Raw genomic sequence first — 16463 nt, forward strand, 5'->3', positions numbered from 1 at the left:
TTCAGATCTTCAATTTGGCTGTTAGTTCTAGCTTTCTAAAAATCAAATCTAACCAAAAAGTCAGGAATCAAATTCTTGGAATTACATGGATACTTGATTATGCCACTAAGAATGAAAATAAGAAAATTTCACAAGGAATGTGAAATGAGGCTGAAGGATTAAACTCTCTAGGAAATATAAAGGAATTTAAGATGTAAAAACTAACATAGTTGCTGAAAAAGGACGAGGCGAATGCGATGCCACTCGAAATATGAAAGAAAAATAATTATTGAAAAATTTAACTGGAAATTTGATCGAGAGCTTGATATGAGATTGATGATGATTGTTGATGAGTTATGTTCGTCTTCCTCCTTTTTCCATTCTCCTTTTGTTCTCTTTTCTTTCGAGCAGGTAATCATCATGCCGGAATCTAGATTGTTTTTGGGCTCACCCTTAGCGAGTCCAACTTTTCAAGCCCAATATCAACTTTAGACCAGCCCGACTATTTAAGATATATTCTCTAACCCTAACCTCATACACAACTCGCAGCAGCACTACATCTGAGAGAGGAAGAACAAGGAACCATTTGAAAACCCCATATGAAGTTCAACCCCCGCGTCTCCTCCTCCAGGCGCAAGAGCCGCAAGGCTCACTTCACCGCGCCGTCGAGTGTTCGCCGCGTGCTGATGAGCGCTCCGCTCTCCGGTGACCTCCGGACGAAGCACAATGTCCGGTCCATGCCGGTCCGCAAGGACGACGAGGTGCAGGTTGTTCGAGGAACGTACAAGGGACGGGAAGGTAAGGTGGTCCAGGTGTACCGCAAGAAATGGGTGATCCACGTGGAGCGAATCACCCGTGAGAAGGTTAACGGATCCACTGTCAACGTTGGTATTCACCCTTCGAAGGTTGTCATCACGAAGCTCCGCATCGATAAGGATCGCAAGTCGCTCCTCGATCGCAAGGCTAAGGGACGCGCCGCCGCTGACAAGGACAAGGGGACCAAGTTCACCGCCGAGGATATCATGCAGACCATCGATTAAGAGGTCAATTATCCGAGTGTTTTTTTTTTTTTTGCGATATTGTCCCTCTACGATTGCTGGATTTCTTCGAGAACAATCACGATGTCATACTATTCAGCTTTAATTATACTTAATTTTGCTCTCTTTCGAATCAATTCTGATACATACGTGTCTTAGTTACTGTGCTAAATGTCTATTTTTTTGTGAAATCATCGCTTGCTGAATTTATATATTTGTGTCAGTGTTGTCTGTAAAGCTGGAATTTTTTCAGCAGTGGCAACTTTCTTCGAAATGTTCTACTACCCACTATCGATCTCCATTCTCATCAGTTTCTTGGCTTATTCTGATTAATTTTTCATTTACTAGTTCTATGTACATTAATGCTGCAGAACTAGTTTGTCCATTTCAATTACCCTGTAGTGAGAAGATGATTAAAGATTAATAATGATGATATTCCTTTGGGATTTGAATATAAAGGTGCATGTTTGGTTTTTCAAAGACCTCGTGTTAATGTGATTCTTTAGAGTGGCTGTGGAATTGAAACTTGACACCTAGGAAGATCGATAACACCGGCAACTTTAGAGATACAAGTGAGAAAACTAGATTATTATGCTGGAGAGAAGAGAATGTAGTTGGGTTGAACGCTATGATTTTCTACGAGATAATGTGGTTGAGTTTACTACCTTAGAAAATCATTTCTAGGCTACTTCTTGAAAACCTTCCAGTTTTAGCTCGTCATTTCATAGAAAGAGCTGGTTAAAACTCTTGCCCTCTTACCCTTGGGGATCTTCAGTTCGGCCACAATTGGAATGAAAGCAGGAAAATTATTTGGCTTTTTTAAAAAAATTTATAGGTGAAATTGAAAATATAAATTGGGCTGCTAATTTTTAGGGTAATTGTTTGCATGATTGTCATCATCTTCTTTGGTGAATGGGAACTTCATTGTTGCTCTTCCACAGAGAACGATAGTCCAATTGTTTGTTTTTGTGCTAAGTATTTTTCTTCATTTAAATCATTGGTAGAATGTTATATTTGCAGTATTGTTGATTTGATATTTAGCTGTGTATCTGGACTCTTCATTTCTTGTTACTTGTAATCCAATGGAAGCCGAAATTCACATTTTCACCCTGTTATGAACTTTTGTCCATCGGATCTATCTATGCCAGTTTTATTTGAAGTCATGTTCAAACAACATATATTTATACTTTTAGCTGGAAATTGACAATTGGGCTGATTGCTTTCTACAAAATTGAGTAATGTCTATAACGTAAAAAATTTGAAAACCTAATTTATTTTAGAATGCAAAAAGGGCCGTCTGGAAAAACTAGGCAGTGTTCTATTTGAGTGTTAATCAATCAAATCAAACCACATGGTTTGGATTGATTTTCAGGTCTCACATATATGTATAGGTATATTTTATTTGATTTTTAGTTTTTATTTTATTATTAGTTAGCTTTGTAAGAATTAAATCATATTAAGAATTTATTTATTTTAGATTTTAACCTAAATAAAAATAACTACAATCTTAAAAGTTTAAGTTTTTTTATGCTTATAATTTGAAATATTATGTAACTATACTTTAGTAAATAGATTTTATTTATATTCAATTCTAAAAAAATATTACAATATTTTATGCAGCCTCGAAAATAGACGTACTAGTCTCTAAGGGCTACACTTTTGGTAAAAGGATATAGTTATATTTTTTAGTTTGCTGACTTCACTTTCACGAGGGTGACAGCCGTCAAACAGCATAGGATATTCCCAATGCAAATGTGCTCGTGTGCAGAAAATTTTCTGGTGATCTTGTTCTCTTCCAGCAGCACCCCTCTTCAGATGATCAATGTAGTGGACATATGATGCCTTTACAGTATATCCTTCGTCGCCCCAAAAACACCAATGAGAGATACTGAGTTTGACATCTTTCATGACATTTAGCAGCATAAGCGGAGTCATAACCGGCCTCTGCACCAAAGAAACTGTAAGGATACCGGTGGTGGCTTAAACCTTGATCGGATGGGTTCGGTTCAGACCAACGGCTGCAGTAATGGATTTACACGGGTGGAAGAATATGAAAATCCTGCTGAATAAATAAAGAGAAAATAAGACAATTGCAATTAAGGCGGTTGTAAGAATTTGACGTACCGTCGTCAAAGTTTCATGTAGGTCCTACGTATTTGATGAGAGGTCAACTCCTATTTTTAGCATCAAAGGGCATATATCTCATCACAGTACACGAGGAGAATTTCGTCCCGTATATCGTATAAAAATCCGGTTAACAGTCGCTAATAAAAAGAATAAGAACAAACTGATATATCGAGATTATCGTATCGAAAAAAATGTTGAGTTTGCCAAATTTTTGATATACAGAATATTTCGGTATGGACCGGTAACAATATCGAATTTTTCGGTATGTTAACGGTATTCAATTTGAAAATTTCGGTATATACTGAAATATCGAAAAATATACAAAAATTTTAAAATATATAATATTTTAAAACAATAAATTTATAAAAAAAAATTAAAATGCAAGGTTTTTTCGGTGTAAAATCGTATATACCGATATCGTATCGAAATATCGGTATATCGTACAATTTTGGTATAATCGATATGCTAGTTATGTATCGAAAATTTCGGTATACCGAGATATACTATCCCTAAAATCAAGCGCATTAACCAGCAAACGATACTCTGATTGCCCATTGCAAAATCTGATTGTTACACTAGCCCAGATGCGTAGGGTTAGCAAGAACTAAACCTGATTCATGATTGTCATCTTCTCGACAAATGTTTAACTATGGTTTTGATGCTAGTTTTGTTACACTAGCCCAGATGCGTAGGGTTAGCAAGAACAGTGAGATGTTGTTTTGTTCTCCCAGGGGATGAAGCCCTTCGCATATTGGTCATGTCACCCTAAATCATGGACTATTTTTTACTTGACTTTTGTTTATCGCAATTGCGGTTAGTTCAATCCTACCTAGCGCATTGCCTTGAGGGTTGATTCAATGGTATACAATGAGATACGTATGATTTTCATTAGGAGAAATGCATTGGACTACTTGAATAATGTAAGCTATAATACATTGTTGGATGAACACATAGGGCAGTAACCTTACCGTTCGATTGAATAAATCTACCATTGCAACCCTTTTATCCGCAAACCTAATGGCATTTCTTTCACTCGTTTCCCGAATCCCAGAGAGAAATTTTTCCTGCGATGACAACAAAAAAAATCGCAGGCCAGTTAGGTATATTCACATTCTTGACAAGTAATCTTGGCTGGGCATCGTTGTTATTATGTAATAACCGATGGACTACAACACGAAGACCAACAGAGCAGGCTGCAGAACGAGACTATGGGTTATTTAATGTAAGCTGCAAATATAGAAAGTAAGTTTACAGACTGGACAAACTATGCACTGGATCCAGTTTACAGACTGGACAAACTATGCACTGGATCCCAGCATGTGATCAAGAGGTAGCCCCCCAGCAGAGTACTTGCACCTCTATTCAAGCTTACATGGACCAGATAGAAATAATCTACCGCGATTTAGTCAATGTGTATTCCAAGTGTGGAGCATATTTTGTTGTAGAATCTTGCAAAATTAATAATAGTTTCACTTATAATGTCATATAAACTCGATATTCGAAGAGTATTGGTTCTTTCTCAAATAGTATTGTTTGGTTACAAGAATTGTCATGTCTAGCTACTCATGTAATACAATGACCAATGTGAGATTTATACTACTACATGGCTAAAATAATTTTAATAGCGCCCTGGTAATAACTTGAAGTTTCAACATAATAGATGGTGCTAGACCGAGGGGCTCGGATCCAACAAAAGGTAAAAAAGGCACAGTACAAGCATGGACCATCAAGCTTATCAAATGCTCTTTATTATTACAACTAAATCTTGAACTATAACCCTGACACTCTAAAATTGAAGGGCAATCTTTAGAGGTCCTCCGTTTACATCCCCAAGATTTATGCATGCAATGGAACTTCATGAATCATTGTCCCAAACACAAAAGATATCAACAGGTAAAAAAGAAACTGAGCCAAACATTCAAAAGCTCATTTAAAAGCCAGCAGTATTCGACTTCCAATGCTTTTTCTGAATGGCCCAAATGCAGCACAGATACATTACATCAAACAATAACAATGTATCATTCCTCATTCCCCATCCACGCCTTTTGAGCCTCCCCAAATACATAGAAAGATTCTCAAGTCTCCCCCTTCAATATGTAGGGCATACACCAAAGTCTTTTGAATCATGTGCAACAAATCAAAGTTATAAAGAGAGAAGGGAATTATCAATAAACAATAAGGTTTTCGAAAAAGTAATGCACTAGTAGCATTCATTAAAACCAAACACTACTACAAAAAATGACATTCCACAGGCTTTAATGGAGCCTTTGGACATTTCTTTGGCTCTCACTCCCTCAACAACTGGCTTTTTATTGCCTACTTTACTTATCTTCTTATTCATCACTTCCAAGCTAGAGGTATGCTTTTCTTTATTTATCCAAATTCCTCCTTTCACTATTCGCTTGGTTGTCACTACTCGAGATTTTTCTTGAATTCTTGACAATGGAGCTCCCAATCAAACTTCAAACCATACCATATGTTGGAACTTTAGCCTCTCATTAAAGATCAAAATCAATATCAAGAAAACCAAGCAATCTTTGCAACCCCTTATTATCACACTAACTCCTTAAGATTTAGGAACCTTATCCAGAGGGCAATGTGGATCACCATCGGTATATGTTAGTCTTCGTTTTGTGCCAATCCCGATTGTTGTATCATCATCGAGAACATTAATGGAGCTTGAATTAGTGGATAACGAATTTCGGGAAATGTTAGATATGGGGGTCTTGGATTTGAACATTACAATCTGTTGTAGCAGACTATAACATGAAAATGTATGCTCCTGCCAAAAAAAGAAACCCAATATAATCATGGAAAGAGAACAGGTGATTCTTTATTTTATCAGTAATTAACAAAAAAATGCAAACCATAAAGTAAGGGAACTCACTTTTTCTAGGTACCCCCATGATGGGATTGCATTAATCTTCATCTCAAATAATTTTCTCGTTAACTGATTATCATAAGCGGCTAAAACCGCCGCTGCCGCGACAACGGAAGGTCGGTGCTCAGATACGTCAATCTCTGTATCAAAGTACTGAAAAATTCAGAAACAAGTTTCTTATAGACACATCGAAGTACAAACCATATATATGTATCTAGTTTACCTTCCATTACTAGCCAAGATCAAATCAGTAGCTTGAGTTACCAGGTCTTTATGCCTAAATTCCTCACAGAACTTGGCTGTGAAATAATTTAGATAAACAAAAGGAGTGGCATAACTCATTCTCCATTCCAATGTATTGAGAACCAATAACTCCATTTTTTGGATCACATTTCCTTCAAAATTGTATTCATCTACACGATATTCGGATAAACCCGGTACTTCACATTCCTCCATTTTCACAGCAAGGGATAAACTTGCAACTGATAATAACCGAATAGCCCACAATTTTTCATCCTATGAACATCAAAAACATCCCCAAGTCACATAACAAGCAGAATTATAAAATCTAAAAATCCCATATCCAGAAACGTCTATATCAGAGATTTCAGCAAAAGGGATTCATCAAAAATCAAAACATTATTTGAATCCGAACTTACATCGATCCACCTTCTTGAAAAGAATCGATCAAAATAAATCATTGACAGATAGGCAGTACTTAAGTGAAATCCAAACAGACCTTTTGCCTGTATACCCACAAAAATCCACTAAAACCATAAATTATCAAACAAAAAGTTAAGCATAACAATACGAAGTAACACAAAAGGGAAAAAAAATACATCAAGAATCCATTTAATGGCATCCAAACGGGCGCATTTGAACCAGCTTCCTTTTCCCTTCACTGAACATTCGGTCCCACTTGCTTTAAAACTGGTCTCCCTCTGTATTAGATTTTCAATATAATCGCAATCGGATTCTGAAACAGGATAAAGCTCAAAGTTCTCATCTTTCTGAATACACTGTTCTTGCAAACAGGATTCATTTTCATTGCACAAAAGATTAGACAATGGAGTTTCGAAATCTTCCATCTCCAAATTTTTCCGGCCCTGAGCAAAAATACCGAGCACTCCCAGTATATAAAATAGTAAATTTATTATAAATAATAGTATCGAAAATAAAATGCTGGGGTTGAACAGGGGTTGAATGGTGGAGAGATTGAGGAAATCTTGATTCCCGAAAGCAAGAATTAAGGTTGTAAGGTTGAGGAGTGGGGCTCTGGTGCCGCCAAATTTAGCGCATGGAGCATATTATAAGAGTTTTTATTGTATTATGATCAATGATTTTTGTATACTTATATTTTTTCTTATTATTAGTTTTGTTAATTAACTCAAGAATTTATTATTCATCAATTTGTAATATGATTTCACGAATTACGTAATTTTGTAACCAAATTAGCAAATCTTTTCCATAAGTGTGATTGAGAGCACATAAATGCTGATTGGAAAATGAATGTGGTTGTAATTATTTTTTGATTGAAGAAAAAAAAAATCGAAATAATATAAAATAATTACATTTTGTTGCATTGACAAATCAAGCAAGAAGAAGATTATGATTCGTATGTAATTATTTCCAAAACTAAATGAATTGTCACTCATTTTGTTTTGAAAAATAATTATTGCGCCATTTTGGTTCATCAAGAAAAATTGCGTGTCAATTTATATATAATTATTTTGTATAATTTTGTGAATGGTTGTTTTGATAATATTCTATTTTTTTTTAAAAAAATAATGATTTAATTATAAAAAATATTTATAATTTGTTAAGTTTTTGAACTTTTGTAATTGTATTAAGAGTAATTCTTTTGTGAGACATTCTCACGAATATTTATCTATGAGACGAGTCAACCCTACCGATATTCGCAATAAAAAATAGGCAAAAACTTGTGTGAAACGGTCTCGTGAGTCGTAGTTTATGATACGGATATCTTATTTGGGTCATCCATGAAAAAATATTACTTTTTATGCTAAAGTATTATTTTTTATTGTGAATATCGATAGGGTTGATGCGTCTCACAGATAAAGATTCGTGAGACGTCTCACAAGAGACCTACTCTAAAAAATAATAATGTTAGCATAAAAAGTAATACTTTTTCATGGATGACTCAAATAAGAGATCTGTCTCACAAAATACGATCCGTGAAACTATCTCACACAAGTTTTTGCCTCGTGTGTGTGTTATATATATATATATATATATATGTAATTTGTTTGTGGGACAAGGGCAATATTGTCCTTTGCAAATAAATCTTTTTTAGGGATATATGGATAGTATTGTGATTTAGAAATGAATGTGTCTCATGTGAGACCGTCTCACTGATCTTAATCTATGAGACGGGTCAATCCTATCGATGTTCACAATAAAAAGTAGTAGTACACTTAGCATAAAAAGTAACAATTTTTCATGGATGACCCAAATAATAGATCTGTCTCACAAATACGACCCGTGAGACCGTTTCACACAAGTTTTTGTCTTTAGAAATAATGATCTTTATGTTTGAGATAGCTTATAAATTATTTTGAATAACTTATAAATTCTAAAACAATATGATAATTTTTTTAACAAATTATAACTTTCAAAATAAGTTGTTTGACAAAGTATAAATTGTTATAACAAAAATTTGGGCCACTCCACATATCTCATAAGATCTTAGTTTAATATATCTTAAATATATCCACCAATTTTACCATATCTCAATTATATCCTCCTGTGATTTAATAAAGATTAAAAACCTTAATTTCTTTGGACTTTTTTTCCTCTCTTCCTCGGGATGATACGTTGGCATCTCTCATGTCTGAGATAAGAATTTTAAGTTTTAAATAAATGTTGACAACTATTCTTATTTTTAATAGTGATATTCTTTTTTTATTTTTATTTTTATTTTTTCTCTACGTAAATTTTTTAATATCATAATAACTATTTGAAAGAATCTTTAATGCATTAAATAATATACAATTATGACATATACTATAATAAAATTATCCATTACTAATATTTTTGTAGACATTTACTTGAACAAATTAAATTTAAATTATTTACTATTTTTTATTAATTTTCAAAAAAATATCCATTATAATTTCGATACAATTATATACTAGTTTTAGTAAATCTTTGAACTATTTTCTTTAAAAATATTTCTAACAAAATTTATTTGCATTGTTTTTCATAGTATGATGTACATACATACATACATACATATATATACATACATATATATATATATACATATATATATATATATAAATAGACCAAGACTGTTAATCTAACCAATCCTATGCTAGATTGATACACACATTAAAATTAATCAAAATTAATGACTTTATAAAACGACAAAAAGCTACTAGCTTATTACAAACATATTCCTACTATAATCCCAATTAAATAAGCGGTTTTTAAGTAAGAATTTTGATAAATGGGGAAGAACAAATCATTTTACATATAAATATAAAGTATAATCACACCGCCAATGGAGTGACAGAAAAATCACACCGCCATAGGAGTGACAGAAAAAAAGCCAAGCAGCAGCCTCTCTTCTTTTCTGAACAATATAGCAATTTAATAATTCAGTGAATACTGATGCGTGGATTAAAGTATAAATATAAATATAAATTAAATCAATATATGTGTGTGTGTGTTATATATATGTAGGTCAGATCATGACACAAGATCCAAAAACTGGATAATTTATGACGCCCAATTGGTGGGAATGGTGTTATATGAGATTGCTATGATATTAGACAAGTAAAATGACAAAATAAAATTTATTATTAATTGAATGGAAGAAAGTATGAAGTATACATGTCATTTATGTATACATATAAATATTGAGCCATTATTTATATAATTAAATAATATATATTATTATAAAGAAACAAGTGACCTTGATTATATACAAGGAATAAGATACTTGGATTGCTTAGTTCAACTACAAATGTTGAATTGATAAAGCCAATTAGGGTTTTTCACTTTCTTTCTTTTTTGTTCGAAAATTAGAATAGGAGAGTGATATGTGTTGTTAAAATAAATCCTACACATGCATATATCACATATGCTATTCACTTGCATTTATCAGATAAAAAAAATAACAAGAATGATAGTTGAAGATGTAGATCAATCCGATTATTTCAAAACCGCGCTATACAGCTGGTTTTGAAAATTTTAATTTTCTAGTTTCTAATCGGTGTCACCACTATGGAAATTCCAGTTGCCTTTAACGATCCAATTTTAAAAAATAAATGTTCATGGTATATATATATATATATATATATATATATACCATGAACATTTAATTTTTAAAATTTATTTGGACCGTTCTTGAATGAGATGATGAAGACATCGAAATACTTGGGGAATTTATCAGTGGTGATATGATTGGTGATGGGTAGGAGCGGGTTCACGTGAGCCAGAAGCTGGACCACCCTGCATGAGCTGTGAAATATCATAATTCATACCAATACGCTCCCCTTCTCTTATTTATTCATTCATTTTCATAATAATAAATATCATATATTTAATCATTCATAATAATGTATCACCCACAATTTATTTCAATTCACATTTTATGCTATCTATATATTTTCTATTATTAACCATTGGGGCATATATATATATATATATTAAAAAATAATCGTAAAATTTTTTTTGAAAAAAAAAATTATGGAAGTTTTTTTTTTTTGGAAATTTATAGAAGATTATTTTAAGATGGTGTTATTCCTGTCCAGACCGATTTTAGACATGTTATTATTTATGCTGCATGGGACTGTGTGCAAAGATTCTGAGTTCTGAACTTTGACTGGGAATTACCTAAACAAGATCCCTATTCCCCATTTTGACTGATTATTAAATTTAAGTACTTTATTTATTTTATTTCTTTTTCTGTGCATATACATATATATATATATATATATGTGTGTGTGTGTGTTATGTATTGTAGCTGCTTCTCTGATTATAAAAAAAATTAATTTGAAAATTATTTTTCTTATTATTGCATTGTTATAGTTTTTATTGCTTTAAAGACAACATCATCGTAAAATGTAGTTATGCAACGCATGACTAAATGCTTATATATATAATAAAAAAAACTTATTGGAGTACGTTATTTAATCACTTGGTGAATTATGTATATTTTGAATAGTAGATCTCTTGTGAGACGGTCTCACGAATCTTTATCTGTGAAACAGATCAACCCTACCGATATTCACAATAAAAAGTAATAATACTCTTAGAATAAAAATCAATATTTTTTCATGGATGACTCAAATAAGATATTTGTCTCACAAAATACGACCCGTGAGACCGTCTTACACAAGTTTTTGCCTATTATAAAATATCCAAAAATATATTTTCAGATTTCTTATTTAGTGGGTTGAAATATATATATATATATATACTTTTGTAAATTTAAGCGAGAAAATAAAAATTGGTTAGAGAATATGACTATATATAAAGTCATATTCTCTAACCAATTTTTATTTTTGGCTTAAATTTACAAAAGTTTTTCTCAGAATTTTAAGTTAATCGTAATTGTTGTGTTGAGTTATTAGTTAATTTTAAAAGAATATAATGTAATTTATATTGTGCTACTAATTTATATAAGAAAAACACATTATTTCACATTGCCTACATTTAAAAAGAAGGGTTATTCGGTGTGACCAATGTGGTGGTCATGCACTTAAGAGTAAGGGGGCATTTAATTATGATGTGAAATTATTATATTTTTTTAGAAGTGAAAATTGATGAGTGGAATGATATTAATAAAGTTCAATTTTCTTTGGCTCAGCCTTTTCTTGTGGGAGTTGGTTGAGATTTGATTTGACCTATATATCTTATTTTCTTTAATTAATAATTTGTTTTGAAATGAAATGTCTCCCTATTCCTGAACCTCTATGTTCTTTAATATTTTTTTTGAAAAAAAAAAAATTATGAATATTCACAAAAATATGCTTCCTATTTGTAAAGATCATATTTGAGAAACATTAATAAATTTGTATCTCATTAGTTTTAACTTTAAAGTATTTGGATTAGCATAGCCGGACTCCGACCATCGGCCTAGGCCAATCACTCCTCGAAATTTTTTCCGTGATGCTCGTTATAATTTTCTTTATAAAACATAGTTCTTCTAAGCCTAAGTTGATTAGATTTTATTTTTTAATAAATTATATCGCAAAAAAAGATTGAATGTATGGAATATCTAATTGATTTATAAAAAAGAAATGGTCGCTAACTTAGTTAAAAGTAGGTCTCTTGTAAGACGGTCTCACGAATCTTTATCTGTGAGACGTGTCAACCCTACCGATATTCACAATAAAAATTAATACTCTTAACATAAAAATTAATATTTATATGCCTGACTGATAGAACATGTTTATATATATATATATATGTACTCGCTGTTGAGCTGACACTTAGCTGTTGGATTTAAAAATTTTGATATGCTTCGATAAGCATATGTCATCTGAGGGACAGGTACGGTGGCTCTAAATAGGAAGTGGACGACATATTTAAATTATATTATTTTTTTGTAAAAATAATTTATTAATGGGCAACTATTTTAGTCCTCGTTTTCTTTGTTTTTGTGATTTCTAATAACATTACGGATGCAAGCCCGATATGGTCCCATTAGACCCAACGGTACACCTTGTTTTAAGTCCGAAGGCCACAAGTCTCACGAGGCCCAACACCGGAATGTATTTTTCCCAATCGGAAAAATATATATTGATATTATCGTCACAATATACTATTAAAAATCAGATGTATTTTATAACTATGATGACCATTAAATATTATAATTTTAATATCACCTTAATTTTACTAAAATAAGACAACTGTTTTCCTTTTTCAGAAAATCTAGGGAGGAACAACATATTAAAAAAAAAATTTAAATTTCAATGTTATAAAAGGCAAAAACTTGTGTTAGACGGTCTCACGGGTCGTATTTTGTGAGACAAATATCTTATTTGGGTCATCCATGAAAAAATATTGATTTTTATGATAAGGCATAGTTTGGTACACATGATAGGATAAACATGTGATATATAATATAAGAATAAGTTAAGGATAAATAAGATGTAGGATATTATATTTAATGTTTGGTATAATTTTAAAATCATGATCATCCTAAAGATAAAAATAGGTTTTGTTCAACATTTTACCAACTAGATTGTTTTACTCTTTCCAAATATTCTAGATAATTCTAACTACAAAGAAAGGTTAAAGATACAACAGAGAACATTAGTATGTTTGAATAAATTAAAATTTTTCTAAAACTAATTACTGGGCAATTTTGGATACAGAAACTGTAGTTTAAAAAAGTTGAAATAAGTTCAGCGTTTTAAAGTGTTCTTGTTGAAAAACAATGGAAGAGCTTTTGAAGATTGAATAAATGTTGAAAAATGTTTTTATTTTTATTTTTAAATAAAAATATAACAAAAAGCCTATTGGCCATGCCCACGATTTCCTTGGCTTACACACTTTGCACATTTGAAAATTGGAAACTGTTACCTCGTGTTTGTGTATCTTATGACTTTATCTGTATTATCTATACTATTTTATTAAGTTTGAGACATTTAGAATAACTAACTTTGATGTTTGTTTTATTAATTATATATATTAATAAAATGTTCAATTTTAGTGTAAGTTATATGTAGTTCAGCGGATAGAATTATTGTTTTTTAGGGTTTAGGTTATAGTTTCAATTCTCACTAATGTCACTTTTTTATTCTTTTATTTTTCAATTTATTTTTTAATTTATATATCAAAATTACAGTGAAGTCCTTCGCTATTTCTTATAATTATATTTTGAATTTCATTAAAATATAAATCAAATGAATTATAAAAATTATTATATAAACACGCAACGCGTGCGTCGATGCACTTGCATAGATAAATTTGGAATAAGTCCCCGAAAAGTGCTAAAATCCTGTACACAATCATTTAGGAAAAAGAGACGTCTTCAACTAAATGTTTATAAGCTAAAACTAAAATAAATAAAAAAATTTGTCGCATAATTCAAAAATACACCTTTCACATAATGATGCGAGGCTATTATTATTTGTCACAAACGGCGGCAATTAATTATAAATTTAATGAATGATCAACTTGGCTGAGAAGACGAGATCGGTTGCAATTGTCCTCCTTTGTCATTTCGCACTTATTTTTCTTTCCTTTCGTTGTTTTTTTAAAACAATAATGTATTTTATACGTGTGCGAGGAGATCGCATTTAATCGTGGTGTGGGATTCGATCATGCCAATTGAGTCTCTGACATACAATCTCAACTTTTTATTTATTTCAAATAAATTCATTGCAAGACATATATCAAATTGTAGATATATGTTACATGAAAAATTATTCAAGGGCTTTGTGCCAAGCCTAAATGAGCGCGATATATTTTTTTTTCAAGGTGTGATGAATTTGTATTAGGCGGATTTCAAATATACCTATGCAAAAACTCTTATCAGAAAGTCTCATATGTTAATTTTGTGACACATATCTCCCATGATATACGACTTATGGAGTCAAAAGTATTATTTTACATGTCAAAAATATCATTTTTCATTCTATGTATGAATCTGATCAACTTATCTCATGTAATTAGATTTGTGAAACCATTTAACAAAAAATCTTTATTCATAGATCTAATGTTAATACAATGATATATTACTGGTATTTATTTAGCTACGTTTGTTTGTTGAAGTAATGCCGTCGAAGTAGGGATAAATAATGGACCATAATCGGTCCAAATCATGTATGGAATAATCTCATTCAAATTGGACCCACTTGTTAAAAGAATAGCTCTTTTGTTAGATGGTCTCATGAATCATTATCTGTGAGACATGTCAACCATACCGATATTCACAATAAAAAGTAATACTCTTAGCATAAAAAGTAATATTTTGTCATGGATGACCCAAATAAGATATTCGTCTCACAAAATACGACCCGTGAGACCATCTCACACAAGTTTTTGCCTATTAAAATCCCTAAACTCCGTACCCATGTTGAATTGAATTGAGTGGCTTGAAAACATGTCCAAAACCATTTAAATCTGGTCTGATTTAATCCGATCCAATAAAACATTTACCTTTGAAAAAATTATTTCATAAATAAAATTGTAAGTACATAATGATTGGAAAAGAAATTGGTTTGAACTCTATTCCAATCTGGTCCTGACCTCCGAAATTGGATTTAGTTACACTCACACATTAAGTAATATTCAGTACTATTAAATTTTTAATCACTCAATAAAGACCCTTTCAAAATTTATTTTGCACTAAAAATCGAATTAAAATATGTACTTTTTGTACAAACGGAAACTAATCAATATCTATATAATTGAAAGGAATTTATGCCAACAAAGTTAATCGACTACGTAGTCGGGGTTTTGACTTGATTGGCACAAATAAAACTAGTTTCAAATTATTTTTCAAGCAGCTCAATCCAATTCGATATTTGATTCGAGATACAACTCAATCCAAAACTGATTTTGGATTGAATCGGAGTGATTTCAGATTGATCCACTCCGATAAACATCACAAACATTCAGTTTTCATCATTTCTGAAACGAGTGATAAAATGTGAGATATAAAAATAATTTTAATTTGACAAGAAACTTGTAAACATTCCAAGAAAATAAAGAAGAAATTAATAACATGTGGCCTTGAGAAATTCCTTGCTCAATGAAAGTTTAGACAATTGTTATTATCATTATAATTATAGGGTAGGTTTCTTGTAAGACGGTCTCACGAATCTTTATCTGTGAGGCGGGTCAACCTTACCGATATTCACAATAAAAAGTAATACTCTTAGGCATAGTTTGGTATACATGATAGGATAAACATGTGATATATAATATAATGATAAGTTAAGGATAAATAAGATGTATGATATTATATTTAATGTTTGGTATGATTTTAATAATAGTGATTAAATTTATATATTAGACTGTAATGACAAAATTAACATTATCATAATAAATTTTATAGTTTCAAAGTTGTTGCTTGAGTTCATATTTTTTATCTGTTCATACGCCGATAGTGCTTGCATGATTTATTTATTTTTACCTAATATTATATATTATATAATATGATAATTGAGCCTTTGATTTTGTAAGTCAAGTCAAATATCAATTTTTAAGGTTAATCGAGTGATACTAAAATTTTTATTGATATTTAAAAAAAATTATTTATATATTATCTTGAATTCATTTATATAATTATCATATTATATAATATATAAAAATAAATAAAAATATTTATTTGATTTTAATTTCTACCTACTAGCATAGATGTATAAAAATCATTTATAAATTGAGGGCAGTTAAGTCATTTGTAATGTATTTTATCATTAAATTAAAATTATCACACCTAATAGAATAAACATTTT

General features: G+C 31.2%; 2 protein-coding genes across 2 annotated transcripts; one reads left to right on the top strand and one right to left on the bottom strand.

The window, feature by feature from the left end:
• The first annotated feature begins 499 nt into the window (after window positions 1–499).
• LOC142549665 (large ribosomal subunit protein uL24y) lies at window positions 500–1140 on the top strand. Its single transcript, XM_075658729.1, has one exon. The coding sequence runs from the start codon at window positions 579–581 to the stop codon at window positions 1017–1019; it is 441 nt and encodes a 146-aa protein (XP_075514844.1). The 5' UTR covers window positions 500–578; the 3' UTR covers window positions 1020–1140.
• A 3648-nt stretch (window positions 1141–4788) lies between these two features.
• On the bottom strand, window positions 4789–7250 carry LOC142549666 (cyclin-D5-1-like). The gene is made up of 5 exons (XM_075658730.1): window positions 6864–7250; window positions 6684–6770; window positions 6262–6540; window positions 6031–6177; window positions 4789–5925 (listed from the first exon to the last, which is right to left on the bottom strand). The coding sequence occupies exons 1-5, from the start codon at window positions 7110–7112 to the stop codon at window positions 5710–5712; spliced, it is 978 nt and encodes a 325-aa protein (XP_075514845.1). The 5' UTR covers window positions 7113–7250; the 3' UTR covers window positions 4789–5709.
• Window positions 7251–16463: the final 9213 nt, after the last annotated feature.

The sequence above is a fragment of the Primulina tabacum genome, chromosome 6 (genome assembly GCF_025594145.1).
Source record: "Primulina tabacum isolate GXHZ01 chromosome 6, ASM2559414v2, whole genome shotgun sequence".
Taxonomy (NCBI): Eukaryota; Viridiplantae; Streptophyta; class Magnoliopsida; order Lamiales; family Gesneriaceae; genus Primulina; species Primulina tabacum.